We start from the raw sequence: 18362 nt of genomic DNA, 5'->3' as shown, positions 1-18362 counted from the left end.
ACTAAAATTCAAGACGAAAATTGGCCATCTTTATACCGAATTGATTTTTTTCTTTCGTTTTTGAAAATAACATTTTCATCTACGCAGGCAGAAATTATCCTCGTGGCTTCGGATGATTACCGTTTCGTAGAAGTTGGACCATTGGGTATTGTTTCGTCCTACAACCCAAAAACATCTGGTGGGGAGCACCAGCACCTTATCTATGTAATTTTCATCTTATCCATTTATAGTTTATTACCTTTCTCATCACTGTTTTATTAAGTGCTCTTTGTTAAAAGTTGAAGTGTTCTTACTTTTTAGGTGAAACCAGTGAGTCACATGATTGTTCATGTTCCTATCGTTGCCACCAGAATTGGAGAGATTGTAGTCAACATTATCGGCAGAACTCAAGTTGCAAGAGACATCGCGACCATGAACATCCAGATCAACGTGAGTTTATTGTAATTCATTAAAGCAATTCTTGATGAAAAATTAAATTTCTGATTGATTGACGAAGATTGCTCAACTGCAAGACTGTTTCAAAATGTCAAAATGTTTCAAATCCTTGCTCTCCATATATTTTTTAAATTTTCTAATTTGTGGGCTTCTTTATATTATATAGAAGGAATTTTTTTATACCGGATGTCAATAAATTAAGTTGCACTAATTATGGAAATCGTTAGATAACTAAACATCAGTCCAGGGTGGAAATCAGTTTTTATATGTAAACGTGTGATTGATAAAAGGTTTCTATTAATTAAAAATTATCCAAATGTGTTCAGAAGAGCTGCAACCAGCTCATGGGCAAAACTTTTATTAAAACAACAAATATGGCTACAACCTTTCCCATAGTATTCAGTAATTTTAAGATTGCATTGATCAATTTAAGAGTAACTTCATTTCAGAAAAAAAACAGCAGTACAAATATGGCTACAACCTTTCCCATAGTAATCAGTAATTTTAAGATTGCATTGATCAGCGTTTCTCAACCTTTCAGTTTTCGCGGTCCAGTTTTCAATCATAATTTTCATCTCGCCCCCCTCCCCCCGCTTACAATAAAATATATACAACAATAATATATATTGAGTATTTTGTATTCTGTTTTTAAATTATTTTTAACTAACTGCCAAAAAAAGAGTAAAAGCGAGCCAACATTGGCGAGAAACCACATCTGGCATTTTGCCAAGCGGGCGGTAAACAGATGAAGCGAATGAAAGCGGGAAAAATGAAAGCCAAACTTAGCCTATTTGAAATGAAAGCCAAACAGAGAGATAACGTTAAAAGAATATGAAAATAGAAAAATTCATCAATGAAAGTTAACCTAGACGGGGTGAGCTAAATTTAGAAACTGGAAATTCATTTTTTCGAATAATAAAAGAAATAAAACTAACTAAATGACTAAACAAAAGAGAAACAATAAGTAATGTTTGTGGAAGAGAATCCAAACGACCTATGCCGTCTCGAGCATGCGCAGATGTTTTCTCATAGGAAGAAGGAAAATGTTCGATAATGCAAATTTCAATTCCAGCCAGTCTCATTCGAGTCGATCCTTCTATCGCTGTCAAATATATCGTGAATGTGCATGTTATATATGTGTTCGTGTTAATTGCAATTCACCATCTTAAGCAGGCAGCAGATTTATGCAGACTCATGAATAAATTTTTAAGCGGAAGTAATCGAGCATTAGATGACAGTCAGGCATCAACAAATACACAGACGAGCGTGGTTCCGAAAATAAAATCAAGAAAATATTCTCACGAATACTTAGATTTTGGGTTTACCAGTACTGAAGAAAATGAAGAAGAAAGCCCCTGTGTGTCATTTGCTCAAAAATGTTGGTCGCAGGCAGCATGGAACCTAATAAACTTAAACAAAATTTGAAAACGTGAGTACGTCAAAAACCCAGAGAATTCTTCGAATTAAAATTAAAATCATATAAAAAGCAAAATCATTTTTTAAAGAAACTTTGTTTGTGAATAAAAAAGCTTTAATTGCATCTTACAAAGATTCATATAAAATAGCCAGATGTAAAAAACCTCACACCATTGGTGAAGAGCTTATTTTGCCAGCAGCAGTTGTGATTGCAGAAAATATGTTTGGAGATAATTTTTCAAAACAAGTGCAGTCCGTTCCTGTTTCAAATGATATTGTTGCTCGTCGAATTGGTGATATAGCTAAAGATGTACAGTGTTACCTTTCCTCGAAGTTGCATGACAAATTGTTTTCCATACAGCTTGATGAAGCATCAGATAATTTTGCTCATTTAATTGCCTATGTTCGATTTTGTGATAATATGTCCGTAGCGGAAGAACTACTTTTCTGCAAACCAGTAGAACTCAAAACAACGTCCCTCGCAATATTTGCTATTTTAAATGATTTTATGAATGAGGCAAACATAGAAAGGAAAAATTGCGTGAATGGTGCTCGTTCAATGCCCGGAAGATTCCAAGGTATACAAGCACTTGTAAAACAAAAATCGCCTCAGTGCGTTTGGACACATTGCATGATCCACAGAGAAACTTTGGCTTCGAAAGAAATGATTCCTGGTCTGAATATTGTGTTAACTACGGTTGTAACCGTAGTAAATTATATAAAAATTAGACACCTGAAATCGAGAATATTTTCCGCACTTTGTAAAGACATGGGTTCAGTACATTCAGCGTTACTATTTTACTGCGAGGCAAGATGATTATCACGTGGGAAATCTTTGCAACGTGTTTATGAATTAAGAAAAGAAATCGCCATTTTCCTAGAAGAAGACAACAGACCGGAGGCCGAAAATTTTCGCGACGGTTTATTTGTGATGAAATTGAGCTACTTGGTTGACATATTCGAGAAATTAAATAACTTGGATCCTCATCTCCAAGGAGCAAGTACACATATGTTGGATACGAGTGATAAAGTTAATGCTCTTTGTAGAAAATTAGAATTGTGGAGCATAAATTTAAAGCAAAGAAATCTAACAATATTTGCAAATGTGGATGATTGTACTAAAACTCTCAAGGCTGAAGAAGAACATGTAAAAGTTGTTTTTGTAACCATTGAAAATCATTTAGCCATGCTGGCAAAGAATCTAGTGTGCTCTAGTGCCCTCTCTCTAGTGTGCTCACGCCCCCCTAGGGGGGCGCACCCCACAGGTTGAGAATCGCTGCATTGATCTATTTAAGAGTAACTTCATTTCAGAACAAATGAAATGGGAAAGGTTGTAGCCAGTACAAATATGGCTACAACCTTTCCCATAGTAATCAGTAATTTTAAGATTGCATTGATCTATTTAAGAGTAACTTCATCTCAGGAAAAAACAGCAGTATCCGAAATAAATATAACTGGAATCGTAGATTTAAACAAAGCATTTAATATAACGCAAAAATAAAATTCGAACATAATAGTTATTTATCTGTATTAAACTCCAGACATTAAAATTTCCGAAAGAAATGCTCTTCGATATTGAGTGATTGGTACAAAAGACAGTGTTTTGATAATAATGTAACAAACTAATTGTTACATTATTATCAAATGTTACATTTGATAATAATGTAACACGTGCTTTTGACACCGAAACTTCAGCTCTCTGATTTCGAAGGCGATATTTTATCACTAGACCACAGCTTTACTTACACTAATTAGATCTAAAAAATAATTGTTTTGGAGATTAAGAAACTACAAACATAATCTTTTTATTTTGCTAAAATAATTACTCATATTATTGTTCCTTCCCTTTATGAACCGCAAACACCATAGCACAGGGTGGTTATAATTAAAGTTCTACTTTGAAACGGTCATGAAAGGAAAACTACTGGGCTAAATGTTATCAAACTTGGTTAAAAATGAGAAGGAGATCATGGAAATTTGTTTTGCATCAAAAAAAAAAAAAAAAAAAACCAAAAACTCACCACTAGGGGGGGGGGGAAATGGCGTTGTATGCAATACTGTGAAGCAAAGTAGAGCATGAAGACACCGATTTAAAATGTGCTTAATCGTTTCTGAAACATGTTCCAAAACATGCTCAATGTGGCATCCAACCTTTTCTGAAAGCAAGTTAAATCGCATTACTGCATCTCAACATTAGCTCAGGAGAAATGTTACACACATGTCGGCATATCGCATCTTTCAGTTCCGCCAAATTGTTTAGATTTTCACCATAAACAGTGCTTTTGAGATTATACAAATTGAATATGCTCCTTTAAACTATTACCAAGTTTGATAGCATTTGGTCAAGTAATTTTCTACTTATGACCATTTCAAATTGGAACTTTAATTATAACCGCCCTGTACATTAAAAATATTTGTGTGATTCAATTAGGTACAAATGTTAATTTCGAGTTCACTGCATATTTCTTGAAAGAATTACAAGGGACTTCATTGTCCACCAAAGCAGAGATAACGTGCATTTAGATGTTAAGTAAACTGTCCATTACTTTGTTAAAAACTTGAATTGTCAAGTAAAATATCTTTATTAGGGATGTTTCATTTGCAATTCAGTTTAGATATCGGAGGCTGTATAATTAAAAATATTCATCTATTCAAAAATAAATCTCCTGTGTCAATAAAAGAAGTTTTAATAAGAAACAATCCAACTGTTCTGTAATAAAATTTACGCTTTCAAACAAAACTTATTTCATAATATAAAATACGAGACTGATGTGCTTGCAGCCTGATGGCGTTCCTGTCAATCTTCACACTTCTATGCTTCTCGACATGAGGAACGAAGCCTATCTCATTCGGTATTTGGATCTTAACGTAACAGAAGATCCTATCATACCTTATCAAGAAATATATAGACATTATATTTTTGGTTCTCCTAAAGCCAGTGTCTCCGTAATTGGTAAGTTACTTCATTAGTTGTATTTATAACAAAAATTAAAGAGATGCTTCTACAAGGGGTGTTGAAATGAAAAGGTACGAAACGACTCTGTGTGTATAAATGAAGACATTATTCAGTACATACCATAGGCCTGAGTACAATGATCCCATTGATTAACGAGCTGAAGGATTCCTTGTTCCCAGAATTCATGTGGCCGTGACGAGATCCAGTCCTTCACAGCGTCATTGAGTCCTCCGTCTGAGTTGAAGAGATTCTCTTTCAGATGTTTTTTCAGGGGGATAAAAACATGCAAATCGCTGGGTGACATGTCCGGACTGTAAAGTGGACGGTCGAACTTCTCCCACTTACACTAGCCAGTTCCGCGTGTGTGACTCTGGAGACGTGTGGATAAGCGTTATTATGGCGCAAAACCACACCCTTTTGTTCTAGCCCCGGTCTTTTGTTCTTGATGAACCTGCGTAGTCTTCGGAGTGTCTTACAGTACACATCGGAGTTAATAGTTTGCAATGTGAACGCCATCCCGTCTTCACATGCACTGCTACGTCAATTGGATGGTGCTTTTTATAAGAGCCTCTTCTCTCTCCTGCGCATGAGTGCGCCCACGCATACTCCACGTGGAGACTCCAATCGCATTCCTAGATGTCTCGCTACGTTCTCTCATAGCGGCATAGGCAAATATGTTAACGGTTACTTTGTTATGACGCTTCGTACCTTTTCATTTGAATACCCCTAGTATTAAATGGATTTAATAAATTTAGTAAACGCACTTATATCAGGGTTCTAAATCAGAGGCTCCCAAACTTTTTTTTCTCGTCGACCACTTTCAAAGTTTTACTATTTTCGGTAGACCCCCTGCTGCTACGTTTCTACTGTATTCCCAAAACTCCTAAAAAATATCACCCTAAATTGGGGGTGTTAAGAAGAAAAAAAAAGTAGCAAATTTCTTGTGTCCTATTTATTAAAATAATACTTGTGGTTATACAAAATTATAAACATTTATTATTACAAACAATCAACAATTGGCAAAAAATCAACAATGAACTCTGAAATGTAAATCAACAATAAAAAAAATAGTCATACTTTTAATGAGACGGATGTACTTGATGAATTGACAGCAAATTATTGATATTTGGCTTCAGTTTTGTAAGAAATAATCTCAAATCTCCCCGTTCTGTGATCTACTCCTTTTTTTTAACAGGTTGGTAACGGCACTAAAACTTCTTTCGACAAGATATGACGAGGTAAACGCTGTCAAAAATTTTCTCGCAATTTCCCACAACCCAGGATATTTTTCGGGGATTTCTGAATGCAGTCAAAATGTTGATAGCCTTTTTTAAATTCCACCTTCATTCCTCGTTGGTGCTGAGCTCAAGTAGCTCCTCTTTTAATACCACATTCGCCTCTTCCGTTTCATCAAACGGGGTTATGATCCATGGTGGTATTTCCATCGTCAGAATATCTTCAAATCTATTTTTGAAGTCATCATGCAGCGTATTTAAATGTTGAGCGTATGTCTGAATATCCTCATCAAGACATTCCATCTGTGACAAGTGCGGAAACTGGGAGAATTCGCGCCGACTAATATTTTGCTTCATTAATTTCAATTTACCAAGAAAAGCCGAAATTACACCCTTTGTTTTTATTAAATTAAGGCTGTCCCCTTGTAACTGCAAGTTAACGTCATTGAATTTTATGAATAAATCTGTTAAGTACGCAATGTCCGCTTTATATTTGATCAGATTTTCTTTTAAATCTGGTGCTTTAGTTTCCAGACAACAAATGAGTAACGTTTTGTTCTTGGCATTCGTATTTATACTAATGTAGATTGCACACACAGCGCAAGTCGCATTTCATCCCTTTCCAGGTCTAAACAAGCATCCCGGACGAGCGGACGCACGGGTGGCACTTTGCAAGTCTCGACATGTGGTGTACACTTGTACTATTATCTATTGTTCTATTCAATTCTGTGTTTGAACTAAATCTCGAATATTTTTGAGTACCTACCTAGTGAATGATGCTACCTGCCTACGTTGATAGGTAAATCCAAGCCAAAATTTTTGTTCTTTATTATGAAAACCAGAAAATTTTTCGTGGACCCCCACTTACAACTTGTGAACCCCTGTTTTCTTTTCACGTCTACGTGGACTCCCGTGTGGTCTCCAATGGACCCCTGGGGGTCCACCTGGACCACTTTGGGAACCTATGTTCTAAATAATAAAAATTTATCATTCTGATAATTTTCTTATTTTTAATTTATAATAACAATAATTTATAATTAATTTTTCTGAATTTCTATACTAGGTGGCTGTTTTTCCATGTAATCAAAATATAATTAGATAATGTTAATTGATTAAAAATCTGTGAAATATCAAAAAAGTGTTTGATCTTCGAAAACACAGAATCGATTGGAAAATTCTGACTTTACTAATTGAAAAAGGGGAAAGTTAAATAAATGTGCAGAGAAGAATTTTTATCTGTATTTCATTTTCATAATAGATATGCACATGATTGAGTAACGTAGTATCAAAAAGATGACAAATTAAGCCATGTTATGTTTGTAATACTGCACAATAAAAGAATTTTGCCTGCAAAAGTATGTATCTCTAATTTGTCAGTAATATTTCTATCATATGTATGTTTCAGGGGATGTCGTTGGAGCACCTTTTCCTATTGATCCCAAATCACCTGTTGGCCTAAGAGCTTTGCGTGTTGCAGATATGGTAAAATCTGGCGAACACATTATGTTTGACTTTGCCTACACTTTGTACACACTTCATTACTTGAGGCTAACAAATCAACTGAGGACTGACACAATGCGTGGAATGATAGAATATCTTAATAAAGGTAAATATATTTTTTTAATATGTACACACTTCATTACTTGAGGCTAACAAATTAACTGAGGACTGACAGAATGCGTGGAATATTAGCATATACACTCATGTCCAAAATTAAGGTTACAAAAATGTTTTTCAAAGTAATTCTAAATTTCTACCCGTAAAATTTAAGCAAATTATATTTTATATATTGTGAAGGACCGGTAACACGTTATTAACCTTTGTTGTGGGAAAAAACGTTGTTTAGCATTAATTTTTGAGGAACTACTGAAATTAGACCGTTTAGGCATCTGGGAGTTTTGCCTGCGATTTTGTGAATATTGCATTAAAACAACAAATTTAACCAGTTTCCAGTGAGAATGAGTTCTCATAATCATTTAGACGATTCCTTGAGATGGAGAGCCGTTGGCAGGCTTGAAGCTGGGCATTCTCAAGCGGAGGTGGCTCGATGGTTACAAGTGGCACCGAAAGTGGTGTCAGGTTGTGGAATCAATTCCAAACAAGTGGTACTGTAACCAGGAAGGCCGGCCAAGGCTGGCACAGAGCAACGACACCTGCACAGGATCGCTATTTGGCATTAAGCGCAAGCTGAATAGACTGACAACGGCTCCTCAATTTGCTCGTGACTTTGATGCTGCGTCTGGAATAAGAATTTCCAGACAAACAGAATACAGACGTCTAGCAGAGAGGACCCTTTATCCCCAGCAACCACTTGAGTACGCTCCTTTGACTGCATCCAACAGAAAAGCCCGGTTGTTATGGTGCCGAACACATCAATCTTGGGCACAGCAAGAATGGGGGCGTGTTCTTTTCAGTGATGAGTCGATATTTATCACACATAGTGGAACTTGTCGAATCTTCATCTTTAGATAGCGAGAAGCTCGCTATCATCCCTCCTACGTAAAAGATATTGACAGATTTGGTGGCAGAGGAATCCTTGTCTGGGGTGGCATAATGTTGGCCAGTCGTACACCACAGCACGTCTTCGATGGAGGAATTGCCAATGCACATCGCTATAGGGATGAGATCTTTGAAGCCTATGTGTGGTTGTTTCGGGGTACTTTTGGTCCAGACTTCATGTTTATGGACGATAACACGCATCCATACAAAGCCCAGATCGTTGACGATTTTCTTGAGGAAGAGGATATTCAACGTATGGACTAGCCGTCGAGGTCTCCGCATCTTAATCGTATTGAATATGTTTAGGATGGTATCGGAAGAGCCATTGCACAGCGTATCTCCCCTCCTAATACCCTCCAAGAGTTAAAAGCCGCGCTTTTGGAAGATTGGGCTTTGTTGCCCCAAGCATTTATTGACACGCTCAAAAATAGTATGAAAGCTCGTTTTGAAGCCTGTATAGCAGTGAACGGTGGTCACACTCCATATTAGACAAGCTTTTCCTGAGATAAATGCTTTATCTCTGATTCATATTGTAATACTTTTTGATATACCCTGTTTCTGAATTCCCAATTAAATACTTTTCCATGTTGTTATGGGTCTATTTTCTTTTTTCCATTGTATTGTACTTCTGTGCCAAATTTCGTGGCAACATAGTGAATAGTTTTTTTATTTTTCACAGATTTTATGTTTGTGACCTTAATTTTGGACATGAGTGTATTAATAAAGGTAAATATATTTTTTAATAAGATGGACAGTTGAAGAACAAATTTGAGAGGTAAATTTCTTAAGTGTGATACGAAAGGAAGTTTTCAATTTCTTGGGCGCATAGTTAACTTGGATAACAACAATGACCATTATCAAGGGAAAGGCGTTTAAATTGGTAAAGCGTACCCAAAAGCCTTTAAATGATAGCTTAATCCATTTACAACTTAATGCAGGGATGTGTTAATGAAGAAGATGCATAACATGCTTTTTCTCCTCCTCCTCCACATAAGATTTTAGAAATTTCTCAAAATTGTGGACGCAAGATTTCCCTGGGAAAAGTTGTAAATAAATGAGCAAACATAGTTTTATCTTTAACGTTCCATCGCTCTTCGGGATCCTCCGTCGGGGATCTTTTACGATTTGTTGATGGATGATAACAAACAGTCCTTTAGTGACAGATGACGACTTTTATAGAACACAAAGACACTAATACATAGACGACAAATACACAGCCGAGACGAACTCAAGCAACACAGAGCATAAGACTATAACGAACAGTAGCCCACAAGTGGTAATTGGGTGCAATAACAACCACAGCATACAAAGCGGCCAGACAGAATTCAGCAGAAGGTGAGAATCTACGTAGCTTCACTTTACGGCCTCTCCAAACGTCTGCAATTCTGCTCGCTTTAGCTGTATCCAACTTCCAACACACTAATGCACAACTGGCTACTCCACACACGACTCGATGCCGCTTCCACAATAAACACAAGGACTCGGCACACAGCTTAATTCAGCAATCGCTTGAGCTCCACACAACGCTTGCTCTTCGCCGGACTGATCTCACTATTCCACCGTTTCTTTTCAAGACTCAATTTGCGACTGACTCTAGCTCGAGACTGCTGGCCTTTTATAGCACTCAGAGGCGTTTCTCAATTCTTAATGGCTGAATTGCTAAAATTCTAGAAGTTTCCAGTAATATCTATTTTGTAGATGTAGTCGCCAAGCTCTGAGATCACTGATGCGCACCCGATCATCACCCAACAGAGCTTATCTTAAAAAGGTCTTTCTAGGGATTGAACTAACCTTGATGGGAAGAAACATTACAGGTTTGTAACAATATGAATTATCGGACTATCAGCACGAATGCATTAAAAAATTTGTAGTTTAATTGCTATTTGTAAAATTCGTTATTAATTATAATGTTCCGTGTTAAGAAGTCAACGTTGCGTGTTGTTATTATATTTGGAAGTCCATTGTTATTGCTTTCATGATTTCAAATTCTGTATATTTCTTTGAGCGAATAAAAATTTTTCGGAACTATTAAAATGACTCCCCTAGATTCATTCTGTGATAAGAATCTTTTGTTCTTTAAGGTATACAAAATATATAAACTGAAGTTAAAATTTGGACAGGGGTAAAGGTGGCTATTGTAAGAAAGCATCTAGTACTGAAGCCATACGCCAAAGGAGTTTCTAAAAATACTGAAGTATTAATGAAACTTATCAATCTTGATGAGATAACAAAATGCACAAATAAATATACTTAAAGCAATATTAGGTATTTTCACCAACCATGGAAGGAACAAGAGTTCAATCAGTTCACCATTACAGTGCTTCCCATATTTTTCGTCGAAGCTGGAGCTTTTAATAAGATGCAAAAAAAGGGTATTATATTCTCAGTTAAAATCTATTTGTTTCATAAAGTTAAAATCCAGCCTTTTATTTCAAGGTCACTGAGATAACCTCAGTGCCAAAATCAGCAATACCGTATCTTCAATAACAAAGAAAAAAACTCTGTAAAAGAAAAGAAAACAATAACAGGAACTTGCAAAAGAAAACGTGCTATAATGGATCCTAAAGAATCGAATAAATATTAATGAGATGACTTTCTTGTCAGTATATAAAGCAAGAAAATCATCTTTATTTTCTTTTACTTTATATTTCTGGTCACTAATCTGTTAAAATAGAGGAGAGATATTGTTCAATTATATTCATAATTCCCTTCATTGCAGCAGCTGTTCGATTAGACTTAAAATTTACATTTATTTTATTTTCATTTATTCATAAAATTTTCATTATTCTATTTAAGAATCTATTATTCTCAATATAACTCATGCTAATAAAATTCGTGGAATCACAGAAATTGAAAGAGTTATTTAAGGGTTCATAATGGAACTCATTTTCATGAGATAAACATCATGGAAGGATTACCGTTTTTCATCAGCTGGGAATCATTGAGTGAGTAGGTAGCATGCTGCATAGCTGGAAAACCTTCCACATATTTAACGCGAGGTCAAAAAGGCTTGAAATTTTTGAACCTTAAATTAGTTCGTTTTGAAGTGCTGATTGTACTGCTTTGAAGTGTACTACAACTGAAAGACAAATAATAATTAAAATAACAATATGTTCTAAGCAAAACTGTAATTAAAATGTTTTCATTTAGCTTTCCTCTGAGATGGCAATCTCAGCATCAATCACTCGCATCAGTTTAGTTTTACTTTGAAATAGTCGCATAAGCTGCGTGTACCCTTTCAAGGGAAGATAAAGGCAAGAATATTATTTTTCAAAATTCATTATTATGATTCTCTGGGCAGAGCTCATTATACACGGCGTTCATAAAACGTTTCAAAATTTCAAACGTTCTACGTGTGAAATTTGATTTCAAATCAGCTGTGAGACCTCCGAGAGCATAGTGTGAAAGTAGTAATTTTAGTAGTAGTAGTAGTCGTTTGAAACTTCATAAAATCAAACATCATCTATCTCCCTCTTTTTTTTTTTCTTTTTTTTTTTTTATTAAAGAAAAGGTCTACTCTGATGTTTACTTCCACTTTCTTTGGAGCTGATACCCTCATTGACAGGAAATGCTCCAATGGTCAGAATGCTTCTGGTAGGGTATTGTGCAAAGCCGTTCAGCATAGCACGAAGTCCTTCTTCTCCCATCACTATTGAGTCTCTTACTCGTCAATAATAATGAGCTGAAAATGTTGTGATATTATCAGCTCGCTTATGAAGTCTGCTATTGGAAGTGATCAACCCACGTATGCAATGGTTTTGTTTTTCTTAAATTCGCATCTCATTGAGGCTTCATTTATTAATTCTCAAGAAATATTTGGAAAGAGATAAACAGTTTATTCTAGTTTTGTGTGATCTTAGTGTTAATTTATTTATTATCTCTGCACAGCATCCGCTTTTCTCTTCTTTGTTTTCGCTCCTGCTTCTCATTCTTTATCTGCCAAGTCACTAAAAATGTTGTCCATTACCTAAGCCAATAAAATATAATTAATGTTACTTTACACAGACACAAGCTGATAGGACAAATTATAATCTTAATCATAACTTCTTCCTTCATCGAAACGAAATTTCCTTGAATCGCCGCTTGCCGATGGAATCACTTTTTTAACGGATATCTGTTTTTCTTCCCCTTCTGGACGATGTATGCCTCATCGTTTCTCCGCAATAATTCAAATGGATAGAATCGCATCATCGTTCCCGTTTTCAAATATATAATAATTAAAGTATATCCATCAAGTTAATATGTAGATTTGAAACTTCAAAATCAAACGAAAAGAAATCGAACTGCCATTCTTTCCTCCCACGATTTTTGATTGTAAAAATATTTTATTCAAATTAAAATATTTTAAGATCTCTGTAAAAAAGATTCGACTTAGATTTAAAATGAGTTATTTTCTTTTAGCGTATGTATATCAATCGGTGTTCTATAAAAATGGAGCTTATACAATGTTTAAAGGAGAAGAGCCAAGCTTATGGTAAGTTTTGTTCAATAATTTTATAATCCCTTTGTATTACAAATTGTAAAAAAATAATAATTTTTGATTTTTAATTTCCATATTATATAGAAAACAAGCAGAAAGTGAAATGAACAATGTGTCTGCGTGTATCACGAGACTTGATTCTTCTAATTTTCCATTTCTTTCTTTACATCACTCATTACTCCATCCGTTTGTTCGTCAGTTCCAAATTAAAAAAGAACAATTTTAAATATGGGGAAAATGTATTTATGCAGAGTTTCATATATTGTTTTAGGTAATTATGTGTCTTGTTTGCAAAAGGAACATGGTAAATTAGTTTGAAAAATGTAGAAATCAAAAATGTCTTTTTAATGTATTATATGTAAAAAATGAAAAAAAATTAAAAAATAATCAAATACGAGGGAAATAACTTGTTTGCTTCCTGCTGTAAAAAATTATTATAAATAAATTATTTGGGGGGGGGGGGTCTCAATCATATTTATCGTTTCGATTTTGTTTCAAAAATACCACGTACCACTTGTTGTAAAATATCTTCAATAATTACTATGGATTTGATATGAGAGAACACTTTATTTGCGATTATTTACATAGCAAAGTTTCGAAAGCATATTTACATCGAGAAAGACGAAATCTGAATTAATTACACTTTGGAGCGGAGTTGAGTTGCAACTAGTATGACGCTTAAATAATCTCCCACCTTGCAATTTTATGGAGTACCTGAAATTGCAACAAAAGTTATAAATCGAGTCTGTTGGGAATTTTAATACGCCGGATAGCTTTAGTGACAACATCAGGAGTTACTTTGGTTATATAATCATCATCTTCACTGGAATCTTGATCTGAAACAGCTGGAGTTGCAGGAAGTTGAGTGTTTGTGTCTTTATCCTTTTGCTGAGCAATGAATGGTAATTTTTCAGAACTTCTGATTTCCAAGGAATAAAGTCTCTGGAATGGTCTTAATTTTTCCCCTTGAGCTGTTCTTACTCTGGCGACTCTTGAATGTCCATCTGCTCCAGGGAGGACTTCAGTTACAATTCCTAAGGGCCAGTGAAGGCGTTTTCCATCAGTTTCAAGGAGAATTATGTCTCCAACATTCAAAGATTCATCTCGGGTGTGACGACCTTTATGCACTAACATTGCTAAGTATTCGTTGCGAAATCTCGTTCTTAAATCATGCCGTAGTTTTTGAATAAAACGTAATCTTCTATTTAGGCTTTTACTGTCGATTTCGTCTAAATCAGTTGTATCACTACTAGGAATGCCTTGCAAGAAACAAGCAGGTGTCAATGGCCTTAGACCTTCTGAATTATCTTCAATATACGTGAGAGGCCTGGAATTTATTGTAGCTTCACAGTCACATATAAGAGTTTCCAATTCTTCATAATCAATACTCTTTCGGCCCAAAATTCTCCTTAGCATTTCTTTTAGCATGCGAATCATCCGCTCCCTTCATCCACCCCACCATGCAGCAGTTGGAGGGTTGAAATTCCATTTAATTTTCTTGATAGTGGAAAACGACATGATCTTCTCCCAATCTAGATTTTTCAAGGCATTACTTGTACCAACGAAGTTGGTGCCGTTATCCGTGTAGATTATATTAACTTGACCTCTCCTAGCAAAAAATCTTCTTAAAGCCATTATAAAGGCTTCCGTGGACAAGGAATTGACTAACTCAAGATGAACAGCCCTATAAATAGCACAGGTAAAAAGGACAATCCATGTCTTTTCTCCAGAACGCAAAAACAATGGGCCTGCCAAATCAATCCCTGTGACTTCAAATGCTGCAGCAACTTTTATTCTATTTTTAGGAAGAAGTGCTAAAGGTGGCTCCGTAGGTTTGGCTTTAAATCTTTTTCAAGTAATACAATGAGAGCTTACTTGTTTTGCTATTTTATTGACAGAAATAATCCAGTAATTTTCCCTCAAATTGGAAATGAGAGTTCGAAGTCCGGCATGCTGCAACTCACAATGTTTCTGGTGTATCAATTGACGAATTATTTCATGGTTACCTGGCAACAATATAGGGCACTTAAAATTCTCTTCTTCATCTCCCAGTATGAGCTTAGTTCTAACTTTAAGAATGTCGGAATCGTCTTTGAAAGTTTGCATATTTTTCAATGCTTTCATCTTGCTTCCTGCAAAACTTTCCTTTTGAATTAGCTTTAGCAAACAGTTTTCAGCTGATTGGACTTCTTCATAGGTTAGTTCGGTTTCCTTACATTTTTCTTTAAGACGACAGTTTTTAATGAAACGTAGTATCCAAGTCAGCATTCTTAAAATCTTTGTATATTTCGAGAAATAAAGTAGATTGTCAGTAAAGGTAACTGATTCATGCTCCACATTACTGACTATTGTTTTCCTTTTCTCTGATTCAACTAAATTTTCATCAATAATTTGTTTTTCATTCAAAGGCCAGTATTCTTGTGACTTTGATAACCATTCTGGACATTCCCACCACTTACTCTTCAATAAAATCTTTGCATCACAACCTCTTGAAGGAAGGTCTGCTGGATTCATATGACCTGGCACGAAATGCCAGTTATCAGAATTAGTAAAGTTTCTTATTTCAGTTATCCTATTTCTTACAAATGTATTCCAAGAATTATCCCGTTTAATCCAAGTTAAGACAACAGTCGAGTCAGTTCAAAAGTATACTTCATTAAAATTTACCTCAAGTCCATCTGTCACTTGGCAATATAATCGGGATAATATAAGAGCTCCCAACAGTTCTAATCGAGGAATTGTAATTTCCTTTGTTGGTGACACTCTTGACTTACTTGCCACTAATTGAACTGAAACTTTCCCGTTATATTCAGCACGTAAAAAAATACATGCAGCATAAGAGGCTTCACTGGCGTCACTGAAACCGTGAAGACTTATCTGACAATCTTTAAAGGGATTTGAAATTAGTCTTCTTGGAATTTTGCAATCTTTTAGCAGATTTACATGTTTGTACCAGGCTAAAAATTCATTACATATATCTGGTGGAAGCACATCATCCCAATTAATTTTTCTTTTCCATGTTTTTTGTAGAATGATCTTTGGAATTAGAGTAGTTGGACTTGTAAATCCTATTGGGTCGTAAATTCGTTGAGCAATAGATAATAATGTTCGTTTGGTTATATTTTCTTCTGAAATTTTAATAGCACTGTTACAAGAAAGTTTATCATTTTCAGTATCCCAGGAAAGTCCTAGTATTGGAATATATCTCTTTTTTGTTTCTTCTACAATTTCTTCAGAAGTAACCCAACCTCGTAAATCAAATTTGGCTGCAGACATTAGTTCTTTAGCTTCAGAAATAAATTTGGATGCCTCTTCTCTAGTTTCTAAACTAGTTATGCAGTTATCTACATAAGAGGATTTTTGAAGTTGACGAGCTGTTTCCTTCCTTCCATCTGAGACATTCTCTAGATGATGAGCTATCGTTGCCTCAAGTAAAAATGGACTAGGAGAAGCACCAAATACCACTCGACAATGTCTCAGGGTGATCAATTCCTCTCTTCTTGAAAAATCTTTCCACCATAAAAACTTAAAATAATCTCTATCCTTTGGGTTCAAACTGATTTGTAAGAAGGCCTTTTTAATATCTGATGTTATTCCAATAGCATTTTTGCGAAATTGCATTATCAATTTTGGTACTAATTCTAATAAATTTGGAACCTTTTCTAAGCAATTATTCAAGCAATTTCCTTTAGAGTCTTTTGCTGAGGCATCGAAAACAGGGCGAATCTTTGTAGTTGTATCTCCAGTCTTTATTACAGGATGATGAGGTAAATAATGTCCTTTATTCTTATCTTCATTTACAATTTCGATAATTCCCTCTCGAATCCATTCATTAAACACATCATCATATTCGCTTAAATGTCCTGATCGAATAAGATTTTTTGTAGTTGACATCAAACGCTTAGTGGCTAATTCTTTGTTGCTTTCTAACTCTGGATATCCACTTTTCCATGGCAAACATACTTCATATCTCTTGTCTTCATTTCTCTTAATAGTTTTACGGAAAAATTCAACTGTTTCTTCATCGGCTACCTGCCTTGATTTAATTTCTACAGGATCTCGTATACCGATGGCATCTAGACTCCATAATTCCGTCAAATCTAAATTGGCAACATAAATAATATTCTCCAAAGATTTCGACTGTTTCGTTTGTTTACCTTGAAGTGTCCATCCGAGTTTTGTTTTTATGGCTACTAAATTTTTATCAATGTGTTCAATGGATCCCGTCAGCAATACACCAAGGTAATCTGCTCCTATTAATAAATCTATTTCAGGAGTGTCTTCCCCTGTATCACTTAATTCTATATTTTTTCTCTTTAAAATGGGAAAAATGTCAGGATTACTTACACGAGGAATAGCACCACATATTTTCTTTTCATCTAAAACGGAAATGTTGTGCCTGAAATTTGAACACAAGCTTTGCAATGTAATGTTATACACATTATGGGACTTTTGTTTAGTTTCACTGCCCCCCAAAAGTCCATGACTTAACATTTCTTGATCTACTGGTTCCAATCCCAGTTTATCCACAATATCCTTTTTTATGAAAGATCTTTGAGCACCGGTATCGAATAATCCTCGGATAATTAAAGATCTGTCTTTATTGATGATTTTCACCTATACCGTTAACAATAATGTAGATGAATTCCTTGGTGACAAGAGAATCTTGGCATCTAATTCAGGTGATGGATTCTGTTTTGTTTGATTTATATTTGGACACATAATACTATGATGTTTTTTCTTGCATATAATGCACTTCAAATATGCCCTACAAATCTTCGAATTATGACCTGGTTTCAAACAAATAAAGCACGCACCTTTCTTCTTTAATATTTCTTTTTTCTCTTCCAGTGACATATCAGGAGCTTTAAAGCATTCTGTTGTATTATGAAATGACTTATTAGAAAATATGCATTGCTTGTCATTTTTTCAGCTCTTTTCTTTTCACTAGATACAATACAAGCTGCCGTAGGAATTTTATCTTTCGGTTTAATTCTTTGAAACTCTTGATCCTTCGCAAAACCGGATCGAGCAAGTTGTAATCTCTCATCACTCTCGACTTCCGATCGAAGAAATTCTAACAAGTTTTCCAAAATATTCGGCTTGACTTTATTTTCAACTCTGCTACGTGTTCGTTCCCACTCTTTTATAAGATCTTCTGGAAGAGCTGACTCTACTAATGGATACAGCATTGCTTCGTACTTTTCAGATGTCACTCCTAATGTCTCTAATGCTCTTAACTGGGTTTCTAATTTATCATAAAGAGCACGTAAAGTGAAATTTTCTCCATTCTTTACTTGCGTTAAAACAAGATTCAAAAGTTCACGAACATAAATTTGGA

At 35.2% G+C, this 18362-nt stretch overlaps 1 protein-coding gene across 1 annotated transcript in view; it reads left to right on the top strand.

Annotated features, from left to right (window-relative positions):
- The window catches only part of LOC129974884 (CD109 antigen-like), a 160268-nt gene that overhangs the window by 117181 nt on the left and 24725 nt on the right, over window positions 1-18362 (top strand). The window contains exons 20-24 of the mRNA XM_056087658.1: window positions 88-204; window positions 301-429; window positions 4633-4804; window positions 7448-7648; window positions 12943-13015. Coding sequence (XP_055943633.1) covers window positions 88-204; window positions 301-429; window positions 4633-4804; window positions 7448-7648; window positions 12943-13015 — 692 coding nt within the window. The remainder of the gene's footprint in view (window positions 1-87; window positions 205-300; window positions 430-4632; window positions 4805-7447; window positions 7649-12942; window positions 13016-18362) is intronic.

This window comes from Argiope bruennichi, chromosome 7 (assembly GCF_947563725.1).
Source record: "Argiope bruennichi chromosome 7, qqArgBrue1.1, whole genome shotgun sequence".
Classification (NCBI taxonomy): Eukaryota; Metazoa; Arthropoda; class Arachnida; order Araneae; family Araneidae; genus Argiope; species Argiope bruennichi.
Note: the sequence above shows the minus strand (reverse complement) of the source record. Positions and strands in the feature narration are given on the sequence as shown.